Source organism: Chaetura pelagica, unplaced genomic scaffold, assembly GCF_000747805.2.
Source record: "Chaetura pelagica isolate M959 unplaced genomic scaffold, ChaPel_1.0 scaffold12, whole genome shotgun sequence".
Lineage (NCBI taxonomy): Eukaryota > Metazoa > Chordata > Aves > Apodiformes > Apodidae > Chaetura > Chaetura pelagica.
The window spans coordinates 7,302,064-7,319,266 of record NW_009952801.1 but is presented as its reverse complement, the minus strand read 5'-3'; the positions used below and the strand labels follow the sequence as shown (position 1 = coordinate 7,319,266).

At 39.4% G+C, this 17,203-nt stretch overlaps 1 protein-coding gene across 1 annotated transcript in view; it reads right to left on the bottom strand.

Annotated features, from left to right (window-relative positions):
* The window catches only part of LOC104386361 (multidrug resistance protein 1-like), a 33,500-nt gene extending 17,125 nt beyond the window's left edge, over window positions 1-16,375 (bottom strand). Inside the window, exons 1-12 of the mRNA XM_009994963.1 lie at window positions 16,334-16,375; window positions 15,162-15,315; window positions 14,654-14,711; window positions 14,227-14,418; window positions 12,959-13,130; window positions 11,702-11,826; window positions 9,063-9,237; window positions 8,010-8,123; window positions 7,116-7,226; window positions 4,668-4,793; window positions 3,255-3,458; window positions 2,031-2,201 (exon numbers count right to left, since the gene is read on the bottom strand). Of these exons, the coding sequence (XP_009993265.1) occupies window positions 2,031-2,201; window positions 3,255-3,458; window positions 4,668-4,793; window positions 7,116-7,226; window positions 8,010-8,123; window positions 9,063-9,237; window positions 11,702-11,826; window positions 12,959-13,130; window positions 14,227-14,418; window positions 14,654-14,711; window positions 15,162-15,282 (1,569 nt within the window). The 5' untranslated portion in view covers window positions 15,283-15,315; window positions 16,334-16,375. The remainder of the gene's footprint in view (window positions 1-2,030; window positions 2,202-3,254; window positions 3,459-4,667; window positions 4,794-7,115; window positions 7,227-8,009; window positions 8,124-9,062; window positions 9,238-11,701; window positions 11,827-12,958; window positions 13,131-14,226; window positions 14,419-14,653; window positions 14,712-15,161; window positions 15,316-16,333) is intronic.
* Window positions 16,376-17,203: the final 828 nt, after the last annotated feature.

Sequence of the window (17,203 nt, the reverse complement as noted above, 5' to 3'; positions counted from 1 at the left end):
TGGGGTCAGAAATGGGTTTTTGCTGCTCCCTACAGCTCTCTCCCAGTCCATTGAAATAAGTAACAACTCAAATTGTCAACTGCTACATTCCCTGAAGGGGCCTGCTGGGATTTGACAGTGAGAGTAGCTGAAGCTTCATTCTGCAGGTTACATGCTCCGTCCCTCTCCAGCTGCCACACGCAGACCAGGGGTACACACAGTTCTCATGCAGCAAGGAAGCACACGCCAGCTTGTGGCTGGTAAAGGGAGCGGTTTCCCTCCTGGCTGGCGCCTGGAGCAGACAGTGGCTTGGGGCAGGAGGAGAAATCCAAAGGGACCTCACACAACAAATACGTTCTGCAGTCACGAAGCCCACTAGAAGTTACTTGCTACTGAAGTTGTACATCATATTAGCACAGGAACAGGAGTGTGGAGAAGATGGGAACAGTTTCAGCAGATGACTGCTTCCATGGAGATGAGCCAGCAATGTATGCTTGCAGCCCACAAAGCCAACAATCATCTGGAGAACAAGTCCTGTGATGAGCACCTGAGGCAATTGGGGTTGTTTAGTCTCAAGAAAAGAAGGCTGAGGGGAGACCCTATTGCTCTCTAAAACTACCTGAAAGGAGGTTGTAGTGAGGTGGGGGTTGGTCTCTTCTCCCTAGTAACAAATGACAGGACAAGAAAAAATGGCCCAAAGTCATGCCAGAGGAGGTTTAGATTGGATATTAGGAAAATTGTCTTCACTGACAGGGTTGTCACACACTGGAACTGGCTGCCCAGGTAGGTGGTTGTGTCACCATTGCTGGAGGTATTTAAAAGACATGCAGATAATACTCTTGGGGACATGATTTAATGGTGGACTTGGCAGTGCTATGTTAATGGTTGAACTTCATGATCTTAAAGATCCTTTCCAACCAAAACAATTCTGTAATTCTAAATGAAGTGATAAGCTTCTAGAAAAGGTTAGTATTTGATCATGGAATTGAAGAACATGCAGAAGGTGGCTAAAAGATGGCTTAAGTGGCAATCTTTTAGTACTTAACTTTGCAGCAATAGTATAATTTATACACAGATTAATATTATTTTTACATCCACATTGTTACCTGATAATAGCAGTATCATCAAGTCAATATAACAAACAGCTATATTTTTGTATCATACTTAAACTCACTGTCAATGACAGTGGTAATGATAGTGGTAAAATCTGTATTTCTCTAGAGCCATACTTCTAACTGATATCTCTCTTGTGTGTAACTTCTGAAATGAAGGCAGGATTTTTTCAATTAGCTGTAAAAAAATAAATATTATATAAATGAAAAAAACATTCCACCTCAACCATTAAGTTCTTTTTTTAATCAAAGCCTCTAGGCTCCACTACATCTTGGTGGAAACTGCTAATGAAGGAGGGCTCTGAAGAAGGGACTGTGAGCTGGTGGGACAGAGATATGGGTAAGAGCTCTGACAGCTCTGCTCTGCATTAGTGTCCACCCTGGAGTTGGGGGGCAGATAAACACAGGGAAGTCAGAGACTCAATATTTGTGATTGGTTCTGCTTTTTGTTCTGTGTAGGGCCTGGTTTGCCTTCAGTCCCAGTAAAGAAAGAGCTGCCAAATCCCAAGAGCTTCCTGAAAATCATGAAGTAACTCTTCAATGATAAACAAATACTAGGAATATTATGCTACATATTTCTATTTGTCTACCTTTAAAAGGCCATTCAGTCCTTATGCATTGCCTTGATAAGATACCATTCATATTTCATCAGCAAATGAACAACTGTGATTTGAGAAAGGGAGTACAGGAAACATAAGTTACAGTTACATATGAGTCAGAGAATCTTGGTTATTAGTAATAACACTAAAAAACCATAACAGAAACGATTCCCAAGTAAAAATTGTCTCAACTCCCTGAAATTGTAACATCCATCCAAATTTTATTTTCCAGTGTTCTTTATGCCAATGGAAACCTGCACCAAAAATTGTATGTTAATTTTTTTAAAGTGCTGCTGTACCTATTTACAGTGGCTGGTGGCTTCAGTAACATGACTCCTACCTTATCGAGAGCTGCTTGCACTATGGATTCACTCTGAGTATCTAGTGCAGAAGTAGCTTCATCCAGAAGAAGAATCTTGGGATTTCTTGCCAGGGCACGAGCAATAGCTATTCGCTGCTTCTGTCCCCCACTCAGCTGAGCCCCTCTTTCCCCTACCATGGTGTTAAATTTCTGAGAAAAGACAAAACAGAAGTTGTAGAATGACTCAAATGAAGTCCTTGCTTATCTGTGTAATCCTAAATACTCCTAATCCTAAGCTTTTAGACAAGAGGTAGCTTTATCCAGCTGACTTATATGCATGAGCAGAGTGAACATGCATCCATCGAACCCTTAGACAAGCCCTCCTAACCACACTACCTACTGTGGAAGCCTAACTTTGAACTTAAAGAGTTCTTTAAAGTCCTGTTTTTTACTGCTCAGAGTGCTTCAAACTCCGGGTTTTCTCAAAAGAAGCCTGTAAGACATCTCTCTATTTACTGAGACCATAGGGACCCACCAGGAACTCTAATAGTGCCTTCTCTGAACCTGAGACACTCTTGTTGGAGCCATGGCTTGGTTCCTACTGACTGTAGGAAACAACTACCAGTCCAAAGTGGCTAGTCTCAAATCTCGCTGTAGTCTTTAACTATATAGCCGTTTAAGAGCAAAAATCATCAAATAACTTCCTGAGAGGATGGAGCCTTGGAACAGGCTGACACAGTAGAAATGGCACATGCTTGAGAGATGGGGGTGGACCTCTCTGATGTAGTAGAATAATTTGAAATAAAATCCCAGGTGGGCACTTTTTTCCATATATTTTTAACTGCAGAACCAAAAGGAAGGAGATACCATCATTCATTCCTGAGGATGTATTTTGAATTACTGATCTCACTTCCCATCCCCACCCTGAAGGAGCAGGGCACCTATGTCTAGGAGAGATTTGATTTCTCGATCTTCTCCTTAAGAGCCCAACTCTTCCCATGCCTCCTAATATGGTGACACAGCTATGAAGCTTCCTTTTTCCTGAGTTAAGGCATTCATATTTTTTCCAGACTTCAGCACAAATGCTTTGAGGGCAACCAAACAAGTCCAGAAAGTCCCTGAACTGAAAGCTGCTGGAGGCTACAAGTGTATTTTGGGAAGTTATACTACAACTTGAATTCCCATGCTCTCTCTTCTCAGAAATAGTACACCAGCCTAAATGGACCTTTCATTCTTACACTCAAAAGAAGTTCATGAACTCACATCAGGCAGTCTAGATATGAAGTCAAAAGCATTAGCTTCCTTGGCTGCTTGCTCAATTTCTGCATCAGAAATATCTTCTCGGCCATAGCGAATGTTCTCTGCTATTGTTGTTGCAAACAAAACAGGCTCCTGGCTCACAATACCAATATTTTCTCTTAGCCACTTCACATTTAGTGTCCGAATATCCCGACCATCTAAGGTAATCTGAGAGGAAAAGAATATATCAAAGCTGAGGAAATGCATTCTATGAATAATAAATCAATTAATTACTATTACTTAAGTATCAGCTACGAGGACAAAAAAGGGAAAAAATGGCATCTTCAGTAGAAAACTACACTGGGAGAAGTTACAACTGTAGTTTTTCATTCCACTGCACAAGCTAGAAAAGTGAGAATCAGCATAAACAGAATAAATGAGGACTATTTTTACATTGTGTTGTTTAGGTTTTTCTGCCCTTTCAATAACAATGCCTATTTTTCACCCTCTTCTCATGTCCCCATGCCAGTTTGTTGCCCTCACAGTTGTGGCTACACAATTGTCTCTGTGGCTGTGCTTTACAACAGAACAAATAAATAATCCAATATGACTAAAAAGGAAAGAAAAGTTATTTTTAACCTACATAATTTGCAATGTGCTCCTAAGAACACTGACATTAGCCCAGGAGATGAACAGCAAACTGAGGCATGGGGGTAGGAATCAACATCCACAGAAACAGTAAGTTTAAGAAACAACTGTGTTGATATTAAGACACCCACCTTACTACACTATGCAGCAGCAGCAATAGTTCAGTATTTCTTATTTGAAATGCTTACCTAGCTCCAAACAGCAGTGACACCTACTAAGTAGCATTCCTCAAAAATTAAGTAAAAGAAAACATTTGTTAGGAATGTATTTGCTATTTTCCTCTTTTTTTCCTTTTGAAATTTCTCATGAGAAATATTTACCATTTACTGACTGGATCTAGTGTTTAGTGGTAGAGCAGACATATAAACGTGCAATGATGGAAACTTCTGCTGTGTGTTACCAGATAGAGAAAAAGAAGCCAAGAAAACAACTCTTTTATGTTTGATGAAAAGAAAGCAAAACATAGTAGAGTACGCTGCTTTAAGAAGTTTACAGAACCTGAAAAGCCAATTGTGGATGAAAAGAAATAGAAATTCAGATCTTGCATTATTTGAAGATTTGCAGTATTTACTATTTCTGGCATAGTACTTCAATAAAGAGGAGGATAACGGAGTCAAGCCAACAGGAGAAGACAGTTCATTTGAAATTTAAATTGTGGAAACACTGAACTATGCACAGATATGCTCAAATTCGATTAAAAACCAACAAAAATCAAGGCTCAGTCAATATGGGAAACTGGTGCTTATCCTAAGAGCTCTCAGATTTTACAGTTCACTTGCAGGCACTCACTTCTCCCTGGACAGGATCATAGAATCTCTGCAGCAACTGAACAGTTGTGCTTTTTCCACAGCCACTGGCACCAACCAAAGCAATGGTCTTCCCAGTTTGAACTTTCAAGTTTAGACCTTTGAGGATCTGAGAAGAAAATGAACAAACAACAACAACAACAAACAACAACAAAAGAATTACATCTTAGTTTGACAGGTTTGACCAAAATCTGTCAAAGTAATTGTAGCAATAATTAAAGCAGTAGTCAGGGGCAGAGCCTGGTAGGGCAACATTAGCAAGTTAATTGTACCTGGAAACATTTTGGGGCACTGATATGAAAGAGACTGCATCTATGGTTGTGAAGTATATCAGCCTTCGAAACAGGATGGCTACATGCAACCTGCTTTCTGGGAATACTCCCTGGATCCTCCTGCCTACCAAACCAAGCCTGGGAATTTTTTGAGAAGATTGATAACTGGAACAGGCCAAGTTCATGCCAAGAAACATTTTAAGAGTTCCCTTGCATAGACCATTGCATTCCAGTGCCTGGGAAAATTCCCCTGCACGCTCAAATCAGCTAACATGGACACAGCCACTGTACTCTAAACTTCATAGCTCACTTTCTCTAATTTCTGTGATCTAGTAGAAGTCTTGGGGGTCTTACAACCTCCTGCCATCCAGTTTTCCAGTACTTAGACAATGGCATAACACTTAGTTATGAATCTCACAGAAAAATGTTTCTCAGGTGCTAAACATAGCTGAGAAACAAGCCTGCTTTCCTTTACTTTTAGAATATAAACGACTGTTTTGACAAGGTAACTGCTGGAAAGCCCTTAATAAATCCTAAGCTTTATTGTTAACAGCCTCAGCAACCTGGGGAGTAGTTAGAGATTAATGTTATCTTTGTGGCCATTTTCACATTTAGGAACATTTTACCTCAAAAGATGTCAATGTCATATATGAGTAATGCCGTCTAGTTGCCAAAATATTTGGCTGCTATGGGAACTCTTCTTGTTTATACCAGGCTGATTTATAACTTTGCCTACACATGTTTTTGCAATGACAGATTAAAACAGTTGCAAATATTGCTCTCCTCTCTCTGTGTTACATCCAGAAGGGTTTTATGTCCAAGAAGCTGATATCCTGGTGTCTGCATTATCAAGTAATAACTATTTACCAGACATCATAATTTCTCCAGATGCAGACAGTCACAACCACCTCATTGGTTATTTTTTTTCTCTTTTATCAGACAAGGTGTTCTTAGGATTAAAACTGACAATAACTAGTCTCCTTAGGTCTTTGATTTGGTTTAACCTGGACAGGCGAGATTACAGTGTATTGAACCAATTACTTGAGAGATTGTGGAGAACTTCTGCACACTTTGCTGATTTTAAATAACATTGATACTCGTAGTAGGCAGAGGTGCTGACTCAGTAGATTCTGGAAGGACGACAAAGTATTTCTTATTTCCCTCCCATTTGGCATGCTCATTGGCCTGAACAGCATTTTCAGAGAAGGATGAAGAGATCGCTCTGTCACTTCTGATTTCTGAGCCAAAAGTGAAATAAGATGCATTGCACTGTCTTCAGTTAGACCCAGGGCTAGGCTTTCTGCCTGCCCTTTAGAAGCCCCAGCATCCTAGAAACAGATTTGATACACTATGGGACAGATCTCAGATGGCTAAGGCAGGAAGAGCTGAAGAAATAGCCACAGAGCTATACGAACTACCCCATTGTCACTCCTTTACTGGCATTTTCAGTTTTCAATTGTTGACATTAAAAATCTCTGTTTCTACCTTTGCCTTGATCAAGTAACAGCAGCAGCAAATCTCTCTTTCCTTCAACTTTGTCAATGTCTTAAAAATATTACAAACAGTTGATGATAAACTATGAACTGGTAGAGAGGTCAGACCAACTGAATGGCCACAAAAGTAGATCACCATGACATAATGTACACAGCACTGCACAACACAGTTACTAAGGGAAGGTCCACTGGCAAAGAACAGACATCTGTTTATTGAACATTTGACTTCCAAATGTGTATTTAGAATGTTATGTTTCTATCCATTTGATGGCTTAATTGTTGCAAAGCCTATCTCACAGGTCACTTTTTACATGAGATACCGTCACAGTAAGAATGGGACTTGAAAGAACAGCTTCCTAGTTTTACTGTGTAAGGTCTGGAAGTTTTAGTGACTGAACTTCTTTGGTTTATCAGAGCTCTTGTTCACAGAAATTCAGACTAGAAGCAACACACTCCTTAACACTGTGTAGCACATGAGAATGGTGAGCAGGCAGCCAGTGGCAACAGATCTAGAGCTTTGTCTTTGTGCACTGCTGGGAAAAAAAAATAATGTCCAATCTCCCAAGATAGGAATGCATTTTGCATTCAATAACAAGATCAGAGAAACAATACAGACACAGGCTGCAGAATTTCAGTACAGTAGGTTACTCCAGAATTAACACTTACTTTAACATCAGGTCTGGATGGGTAATTGAAATGGATGTTTCTGAATTCAATTTCTCCTATGAGCTTGTCTGGTTTGTAGCCTTCCTTAGAGCTGCTATCTATGAGTCGTTTCTGGAAAGATATTTTAAAAATATGTTTCTGGTTATTACACTTTTGGAACTGCTACTTCAGCTGGATACACTGTTCTCTCCTTTACTTTCTTAGCTGCTGGTTTTCACAGCATCCTACCACAGCACAGCAGCTGCATTTTACTCGCAGGATGCTGAATGCAGGGGAACTGTGAATTCTGCTTTAAAAATACAGCTCATCTTCAAATACAAAATCCACAGCAGAGTATGTGTAATTGCAGAACTTAATTACATTATCTTGCAGCCTAAACATGGTTCTCAGTTATCCATACAGAAGAGTTTTTTTACATTCCTATCAAGAACAATGTAGCCATCTTGGAATAAACTTTCTAGTCCTACTTGTTAAAAATATTTTATATAAACAGATTATCCATTTGCTGCATATCACAGCAAGATCAAGGTAATAACAATGTAGAAACCCTTTTTCACAGCAACATCAGTGCTGTAGTTTTATTACTATAGCTTTCAATAGCACTATTCATCTCCTCCACACCAGCTCTCCCACCTAAAAAAATCCCAGCTCAGCTGAAATTGTGCATACATACACATACATAACGCATACTATTATTTAAAAATGCAACAAATAAAAAGGCAATTTTCCTGATATGAATGGAAATACTATGAGTTTCAGTGGTAGAAACCCATAGAGTTCACAGTCTAGGGACTTTTGAGTGCTTTTGTTATGTCCATCAAGAAAAAAAAAAATCCAAAGCAAGAAAAATAATTAAGTCCAATTGAAAGGCTTCTTTTCTACTTAGATACGTACCTTGTTGATAATCTGATATACTTCATAAGCAGCCCCACGTGCATTAGCCACAGCCTCCAGGTTGGGAGCTGCCTGGCCCAGGGAGAAAGCTCCAAGGAGCACAGAGAAGAACACCTGCAGGAGATGGAGGGAAGCATTGCAGTTAATGATGATTACAGACCCACCAGTGCCTAGCTGTTAAATGCTCCAGTCTTTCCAGTGCCCCCTTCCCAGAAGAGTTAAATACAAAAGTGGAAAGTGCATTTCACAGTCATTCCTGTCCACTCCCCGTTTTCCTGGGGTGAGTGGTAACTACTGATATATGCTCATGTGGTATGAATAGCTTTTCTTTTCAATGTTTTTGCATTTTCTATAATCTACAAGTAGAACAAATAGCTTTGTGCCTTTCCATATGTTCTCAAACTTAAGAGACTTGCAAAACTTAGTCCAGAGTTTCATAACTGAAATCCCACCTGTGGGACCAACATTGACATGCTGTGAGGAACATCAGAAGTTACTTGAGTGTGAAACATGTAGCCAAACTTTTGATGGCAAGAAGATAGCAAAGTACTCTCAAACCAGTATCAGCATATTGGTAATGTATGGTAAATACTTGCAAGTAAACAAAATGCAGAGAAGACACTGTGACTACATCACATCTTGAGGACCTACCAGTACAAATTCAGCACACCAGGGGGATTCATTAAACCTAGTGGCTAACTAGAATTTTGCTGGCAGTTCAAATTACTTGTATTTGATCCCAAATCTACAGTTCTAAATTGTTCACCTTGCCCTACAACAGGGTCGAAAACAAGCAAAGAAAGTAACTCTCTGCAGATACTTTTGCCACTGCACTGATTAGAGTAGAATTTCAAGGTTCAACATTCAAGCCTGTTGTATCACAGGCTAGGTAAGATGAATGCCTTCCTTTCAATTCTTTTATACCAAGTGGGTCCCTAACAGCTAATTTACCAAGCACTGGACAGAAAACAGAGGTAATTACATACACACCCCTTATGTAACTATTTTCTTGAAATTACAGAGCATTTTTCAAAGCTGTGTTGCTGTACTTACAATCAACACACGACCAATATCATAATCTTCCTCTTCTGCAGTAAGCTTGGTTCCATACCAAAATGCAAGCGCATAGGATCCAAAGATAAGAAACTGTGAAACACCTAGAGATGTGTTGGTGGTAATGCATTTTTTCACTCCAACACTTCTAGCCATCTCTAAGTTAGCATCATATCTGAAAGTGGATAAGGTAACCATTAATTTGACAGGTACCGCATGCCATTCCAATTGATATTTCCAAGTGCCCTTCTTTAATTAAAAGTTTTTTTGCAACAAAAACAATTCAAGTCTCACAAAGTGAATACAGATTTTTTTTAATTTTTTTTTTTTTTTTTCAGAGAAAAGCAGGGATATAATTCCTTTGAATAAATCTGCTCTGACTTACACGGACAACATTCTCATAGTGCTATAGAACACATTTTAAGAAAACAATTGAGTAGCATGACTTCACTATCATGATGGAACACAAGGTACCAATTGAGCCATTTGTTTATATTAATCCTGAAACCTCGAAAAAGTGTTACCAATATTATCTATCAAAGCTGAGTTTTAGCCTTTCACACTTAGAAAAAGGCAAAACAAAAAAATCCAACAACCCTAGGCACTATGGATGAAGGCAGGTAAATAGATGCCAGAGCTCCCTCTGATGCCAGAGCTGTTCTCTTATTGCCCACTCTGGGAAGTCAGGAATACTTCCCCGATTAATAAAAATTAATTTACTGATTAATATGGCAATATATCAAACGAGTGGACATGGGAGACCACTATAAAGACTTGAAAGTTCAATGAGACATTTATTCTAATGATAGTTCATATTTATTCATCTATAGTTTCCAGCTAATAACTTTCACTTACTCAAGCTCATTATGAAAAATTTAGCATAGAAATAGTGTATATTTTACTTGTCAGCAACATGCTTAGCAGCTTGCACATTTTCCTAATACGTATTTTCTACAAAGAACATTCTCATAGTAGGAAGACACGAAATTCATTCAGCTGGGAATGAATCTTAAAGCAATGTGCTTTCATTTTTTTCATTGAAATTGCTCACATGCTACCAATGCTGTACTTGTTGCTTAAGTATATTTAAGTGTTTTGGCTTAGCTGTGTTCTTAAAACCAAGCCCTACATTTGAATCAGCAGCATCATAGAACCTCCAAGGAAATGAGAGCTGGATTTCAGTATTCTGACAAGTACACATGATCACTCAACTACAGAGGAAGAGCCAAGCCTCTGCCAAAAGTAGATGACTGGAGGTGCCTTGAAAGTGTAAACATTTGAAATCAGTGGAGACGCTATGCAGTGAAAGGTTGCTCTTCCTAATTCTGAAGCCATCCTTCAAGACCTGTGTAGGAGTTACAAACTTTGCAAAATGCCCTAGTCAGTTCATGCTAAGTTTGTCTGTCCCTAGCAAAAGATCTTGCTAGAAGAGCCAGCACTTCAGTGTTGGATTTTTTACATTAAACAGAGGTGGAGCTGTGGAAGAGGCTGCCTGGCCAACCATGAAAGAAAGGAAAGGCCTTACTGGCATGGAGCTACCTAGGTGTCAGTTACTTTATCTCTGGACCTCAAAAAAAGCTCCATCAACCAACCAACAAAAAAACCCCAAACAAACACACAACAAAAACTCCAAGCAAACAACCCCCACAAAAAAAAAACCCACAAGCCCATCAACAGAAAAAGCAGTTTGAAGCAGCTCCTATCATTGCATTTTCAGACACTGGTATTTGCAGGGACTAAGAAGATAGGGGCGGAGAGAGATAAGTGACCTAGGCCATCTTAGGGCTCTCTTTTTTGCCTTTACTGTGCAAGGCTTTAATGTTATTATAACTCATGGATATATCCCAGTAAGCAAAATTCAGTGCTGTAAGACAGTTAGAACTCAGTCCTTGGAAGCAGAAACAGGCTATATGACCCCAGGCTAGGGCTAACTTCACCTCAGAAATCTGACCCAAGACCAGTGCAAACATGAGAGCTGAAAAAGACAGAAGACACTATTGGATGGTACAGGTCAGGTCTTCTGAATTGCCTTTTCCATCTGCATGGTACTGGTGATGCTCTGTATTTTCATATTGAATGTTACTATTTGTGATATGTGAACGAATTTGTGGCTGGCTATATCCACCTGACCTTTTACATGTGACTAGGGCCAACACTGGATTAGGTCAGCTACTAGTGTTATGTGCAAATCATTAAAGTAATAAAAGTCAGTGAAGCAATTTTACTTAAGGCTGTTATCCAGTGAAGCTTAAACATAAGCTCATTAATCAAAGATCAGAACAGCAGTGCACATGTTCTAGAAGTTAAGCAATTAATCACATGCTTTGCTGCATTTCATTACTAGGTAAAGATAATCTTTCCACTGCTTTCATTTTAAATTTAACTCCAGATCTCAGTCAGAGGAGACACTTGAGTGTATGGTGCAACAACAATACAAAACAGCCTATATTTACTGACTAGGTCTATTTACACATCTTTATTTTCAGGTGAGCTGCCCACTTACAGGATGGATCTTCCTCATTATATAAGTAAAATTACTCTAAGGACATTCCCTTTCCCTTACTCCTCCAAAAAAACCCAAACAGCACAAAGCCAAACTCCTTTCCCATGTTTAAAACATGATTATTTAAAAAACTTACTTTGCTAATGCCTTCTGCTGTCCATTGAAAGCCACAACAGTCCTGATGGCTGTCAAAATTTCTTCTGCCACAGCTCCTGCTTTGGCATAAGCAGACAGCTCTTTAGCAGTAAGGGTTGCCAGGAGCTGGAAAGTTGAAAAACAGATGTTACTGCAGCCTCCTGAAAGGGTCTGCACACTGTACTGGTGAATAAGAATTATCAGTGTTCAAGACACAAGACGAAGTTTAAGGAAGAGGGGGTCAACTCATGTGTCCCGCATTTCCCCAAAGCTCAGCTCCTTCTGTCACTGTATTCTTATTACAGTGAAAGACTACACAAGCATCAGATGAGGTTCATGACTGACCCACTGTCACCCAAAGCTAAAGACAGTCTATGAATGACACTGATATGTGTGGGGCCAGGGAGGTGTGCCAGAGCTGCTCTGAGCAGTGTCTGAGGTGTTCAGAAGATAGAGTGAGAGCAGAGACAGAAATTAAGCAAAGCAATCACATTACAGCTTCTTATGCTTTTCTTTCTAGCCAATTTGAAATGCTTGAAGCACAAAAATCCCTTAGTATTGCATATAAGTAACGACTGAGGAATAAAAGCAATACCCATCAATGTGGCTACAATAGACCACAAAAGGAAAGTTTTCCAATTTAAAAAGGAAACCTCTCCAGGTATTTCCCAGATTTGTATTGCCTCAGTTTATGGTACCTGTTCATCTGTATCAGTCTACCCTGTACACAGCATGAAATGTGGTAATTTTCTTGCAACAGATGTGGCATTGCATATGGGCAGATAGAAAGAGCTTGAAAGGTATTTGTTGCAAGAGGGAAGAGTGAGGGGCTCAAGTATGTGCTTGGGCTAACCCAGTGCTCTGCATGAGAAAACTGATCCAAGCAACCTGGTCTAGTGGGAGGTGTCCCTGCCCATGCAGGAGGGTTGGACATAGGTGATCTTTAAGGCCCCTTCCAACACAAACCATTCCATAATTCTATGAAATTGCTATGCAAGGAAGATGCTCTGGCACACATTAGCCTCCTACCATATGGCACAAGGACAGTGTAGGTGGACAGAGGGAATGCCATAGAAGTACGTGCTTGGGAACCTAGAGAAAATCTACAGGAGGAGCAGAAATCATAAAGTAAGCATGGGGCCAACCTCCCAACTTAGAAACCACATTAGGTTTCTCCCATTCTCTCCTGCTCTTCCCGTGCATAAGAGATGTAATATTTTTTCTGGTTTCCTTTGTTTATTAATCCCCACACACTTACACTTGACCAAACTGCTGCTGATGCAGCGAGCAAAGGGCTGACTGACAAAATCACCAGTGTCAGCTTCCATCCATAGATGAATCCTACAATTATCCCTGTCAGAAATGTGGCAACAAACTGTACAAATATACAGATCTTGTCTCCAATGCCTTCATGGATGGTGTTGATGTCCCTTTAAATCATAATAATAATAAAAAAAGATTTGTTAGCTTTGAATGCCTTTCATTCTAACTCACTCCCCCTCTATTTCATGCTGTGTGGCCTCATGTCAGAAGCTTTGCCATTTCCTAACTGGCACAGTGAAATTCCTAACCACAGCTACTGCACAGTACCATTAGTCTCTTGTGTGGCCAAAACATAGCAGAAACCTCCTACTCTTTAGGACTCATTTTCTCTATTTTCCATCAATCTCTGCTGTTTCTATCCCGTCACTGGGTCACAAATGACCTAGTTTCTTTATCCAGAATCCAAATGGAGCAATACAACTAAGCAGCCTCCTTGACCATTGCCAAGTGATTCCTTCCGCTCAGCTCTCTCAAGCATTTTATTTAATTTTGGCTACAGACTCAGATCAAGGGTTATCTCTATTCTATCAGAGAAAAAGTTCAAACATTTGGAAGAACCTCTGTTTTTCATTAACATTTCCTTCCCTGTTTTCTCTTCACAGCACATACAGATGTCAGAGCTGAGAGATGTTTCCTAGAAGCTTCTCTTACACCTTTTAGGTCACAGCTCTGCCCAAAGCTATCTTGAAATTGCAGAAAAAAAAAAATTAGAGGAAAACCTGCATTCATGCATATAGCCCCAACATCTACAGAAAAGCTCCAAAGACTTTAACTGACTGGACACCGTCCAACCTGAGATCTGGCTGGATGTAAATGCATGCTCATTTCCATTCAATAAAGTGTCAGAGCTTCCAGTGTTTGTAAACAGCTCTGCTGTCTCCAGCTAGTTTATCTACTAGTGTCTGCCACATACTTCATGAACATTAGAAAGCTAACATCAGGCATTTCACAGCAAAAAAAACCCTTCCAATGCATGTATCTCAGAAAATGCACAAATTAAGCTGAAAAGGATAATGGATTTCTCCTTCAGAGCAGTAATATTTCAATCTTTGGTTAGTTAGGGATTTTTTGGGGTGGATTATGGGTTTTTTTTGTGGTTGTGCATTTTTTTTAAACTCTCTATGGGCTATTCCATAGAAGATAAACGACAGTTTACGTTTAAACATCATACTTAGGGGGGTCAAAAATGAACAGAGCCCTCACTCCGTCAGTCTGGTGTTCAGCATTCCTATCTGGGTAGTATCAAACCAAGCCATCTCCTGATGGAGCACTGCAAAAAAGAACTTCTGTCGGATCCTTGCTGCCTGCCTCGTAGCAGCAATCAGAAATGTCCATACTTGGATGGTGCTCAGGATCAACACTGCAAAGCCAATTCCCACATAGTAGTAAGCAAACCTGCGATAAGGGAACAAAAGGCCTTATCACCCAGCTGTGTCACTCTTCTGTGAGAGAAGTTAGACACACAAAAAAACAAGCAGTCATCATTTACCCCCCCAAAGTAAATGCTGCAGCATTTACATGCATTACAGGGAAGCCTTTTTGAGAAGGCAAACATTTGGTTTCTGCTCAAAGGAATAACTGAAAAAAACCCTCAATACTCTGTTAACAGAATAACTACAAAGACTCTTACTTTGTCATTTCAGCTTCTATATCTATGCCAGGAATTGATGGACAGCTGGAACTATTTACTGAAGGATCTGTAGGGGATGGAAGAAGAAAAGTAGCAATATTTGTGAAAGTATTAGATGTAGAACATAAATTATGGCAATCTAGGGTCATCAGTTGTCCAATGGTTTGTATTTTGCAAGTGGGGTTTTGCAAAATAGGAAACAACTTGGCAAATACACAATTTTTCTGAACTTCTAGTAATTACAGTGCCTGATAACCAATGACTGAGGAGGCAAGTCATGCTCTTTACTATCTTGCCAAAGTTGAAGCTCATTCATAAAGAGCACAGGCTTTTGTCCTGTTCAAGTCATTAAAGATTAAAACAATCCAGTAATCTGCAGCAGGATGAAATTTCCTTATTATGTTCTTGTTCAGACAAACACCAGTCCATAGTCTAGGGGGAAAATAATTATCCTCACTCTGGTAGCAAAACAACTGGTGTGTACAGAAGTCTAATTTTAGCTTTTTACCTTCCGATACGTTGGATTTCATGCCACTTTGCACAAAGCTGTTTGTCATGTCTCCAAAGACAATGATCACAAGCGGCAATCCAGTACCATTTCCAGCAGCTGAGATCAAGCCAACTACCATCAAGAGAACATCCACCCAATCCGCATAGCGAAACTATGTGCACATTAAAGAGGAAAAAAGAGTGAAGTTATGCCTGACAGTTCGTGTATTTGTTACAGCAGAGTAGACTTACAGAACGTGCTTTGTTTCTACATCCATACTCTAAGTAGCAACAACATTCCAAATGAAAGCAACCTCAGAACATAAAAACTTTGTGGTAGGTCTCGTACATCTTTAAATCCATACTCGGTAAGGCTACAAAGGGAATATTGGCAGGACACTTGGTTCCTCCCCAGCTCATCAGGAAAAAAACCCAGCGTATACTCTACATGTTTCTAAGTGATGATCTCGTCTGTAGAATATATTGTATTTTGTGTTCCAGTAAGTTACATATTTACTAAGGCCTGTGAAATACAAACATGAGTGAGATATCAACCAGCACCTGGTTTATATCTGCCAGTAGGAAATGTTTGCAACACAAATAGTACCTTAAGGCCTGTCTATTCTTGAACATTTATTTGAAGAAGGATGTGAATTTAAACTTCCATAGCTATTCCTGGATGTGATTAATCTGAAATCAGAACATTTTATTCCCGACTGTCCTAACCCTCTTCCAAAGTGTAAATGAACATGGAATGAACCACAAAAGAATACAAATTCTCTTGATCCAGAACAAGCAAGTGTAAGAGTTACATGGGAATAGATGCTGTATAGAAAAGTGACACAAAACCATACCACTGATTCTTTCAGATAGAAGATGCCTCAGATGTCAAACACAGGATAAAACCTTTATAAAGAGAGCCAAGGCAAAGGCCTGTGCAGTATATATGTCCCAAGCCAGTCTCAGCAGGGGTGAGCTTCATCTTCCAATAGCATTAAGGTGGAACTGCTGCATGTGCTACCAATACAGTGAGGTGGGAAGCTTAACTAACAGGCCAAATTTTGAAGACATCTAGTATCAATGGGTCACAGGCTTTTTCTGTTTTTTTCTTTGCCTGTTCACAAATAAACAACTCACAGTGACAACTAAAGAAAGGGAAACATAAAGCAGACCATCAAACAGGACACTAACCAGTTCAAAAATGCCAACCACCTTTTTCTCTGGCTTCTCATTTTCCTTCCTAAGAGAAAATACAAGAGACTAATTGAGTGCTTTTTTCTAGCAGAGCCATATTAAACCCCAGCCCCACACACAATACATCTGTGTCCTATGATTTAGGTTCCAAGAATACCTACGTTTTTTCCCTGGGCTTTAACTGGTCGCTTTGCTCAAGATTTTCATCATGTTGTAAAGAAGGGTTGGCATATCCCTTGCCTGAAGATTCTGCAAAATAAAAAACAGACTTTTTATACATAATATCCTATCTTTTGTACCATTTTCTTGCAACTCACTGCTGATTCCTTTGCATTAAAGCTTTAAGACTAGTTTTTCCTCCTGTTTATGGAACAGTCTGGTAAATTTTTCTTGAAACTTCCTCTCAATTCAGTTAATCTCCTCTACTACAGAAAAAAAAAAAATCTAGTTCCATTTCTGAGATGGAAACAAGCTCCAATTTACAATTTATTTATACAGAAAAGCTTTCAAAGACTAAAAGCAAGAAGCAATTAATTCTGCATACACCTATGCAACTGAACACAAACAAGGAGAATGCAAAAAAAAAGTGGAACATCCAAATAGCAAAGGTTGTAATTGTTGTAGGTAACACAGGATAGATGTGAGCTAACTGAAAAATCATGTCTTTGCCTGCAATAGCCATTTTTATTATTTCTTTGTATGACAACAGTTGCCACACATCCCACTTCCTTTGTGCTAGGAGCTATAGAAATCTAAACAAAAGAATCATACCACAGAAAGCTTATGATTCTAAATGCATAAAATGAGATGTAATAAATGGATTAAAAAATTCTAAGCAATGACATGCTTATGGAGCCAGCTATGAAT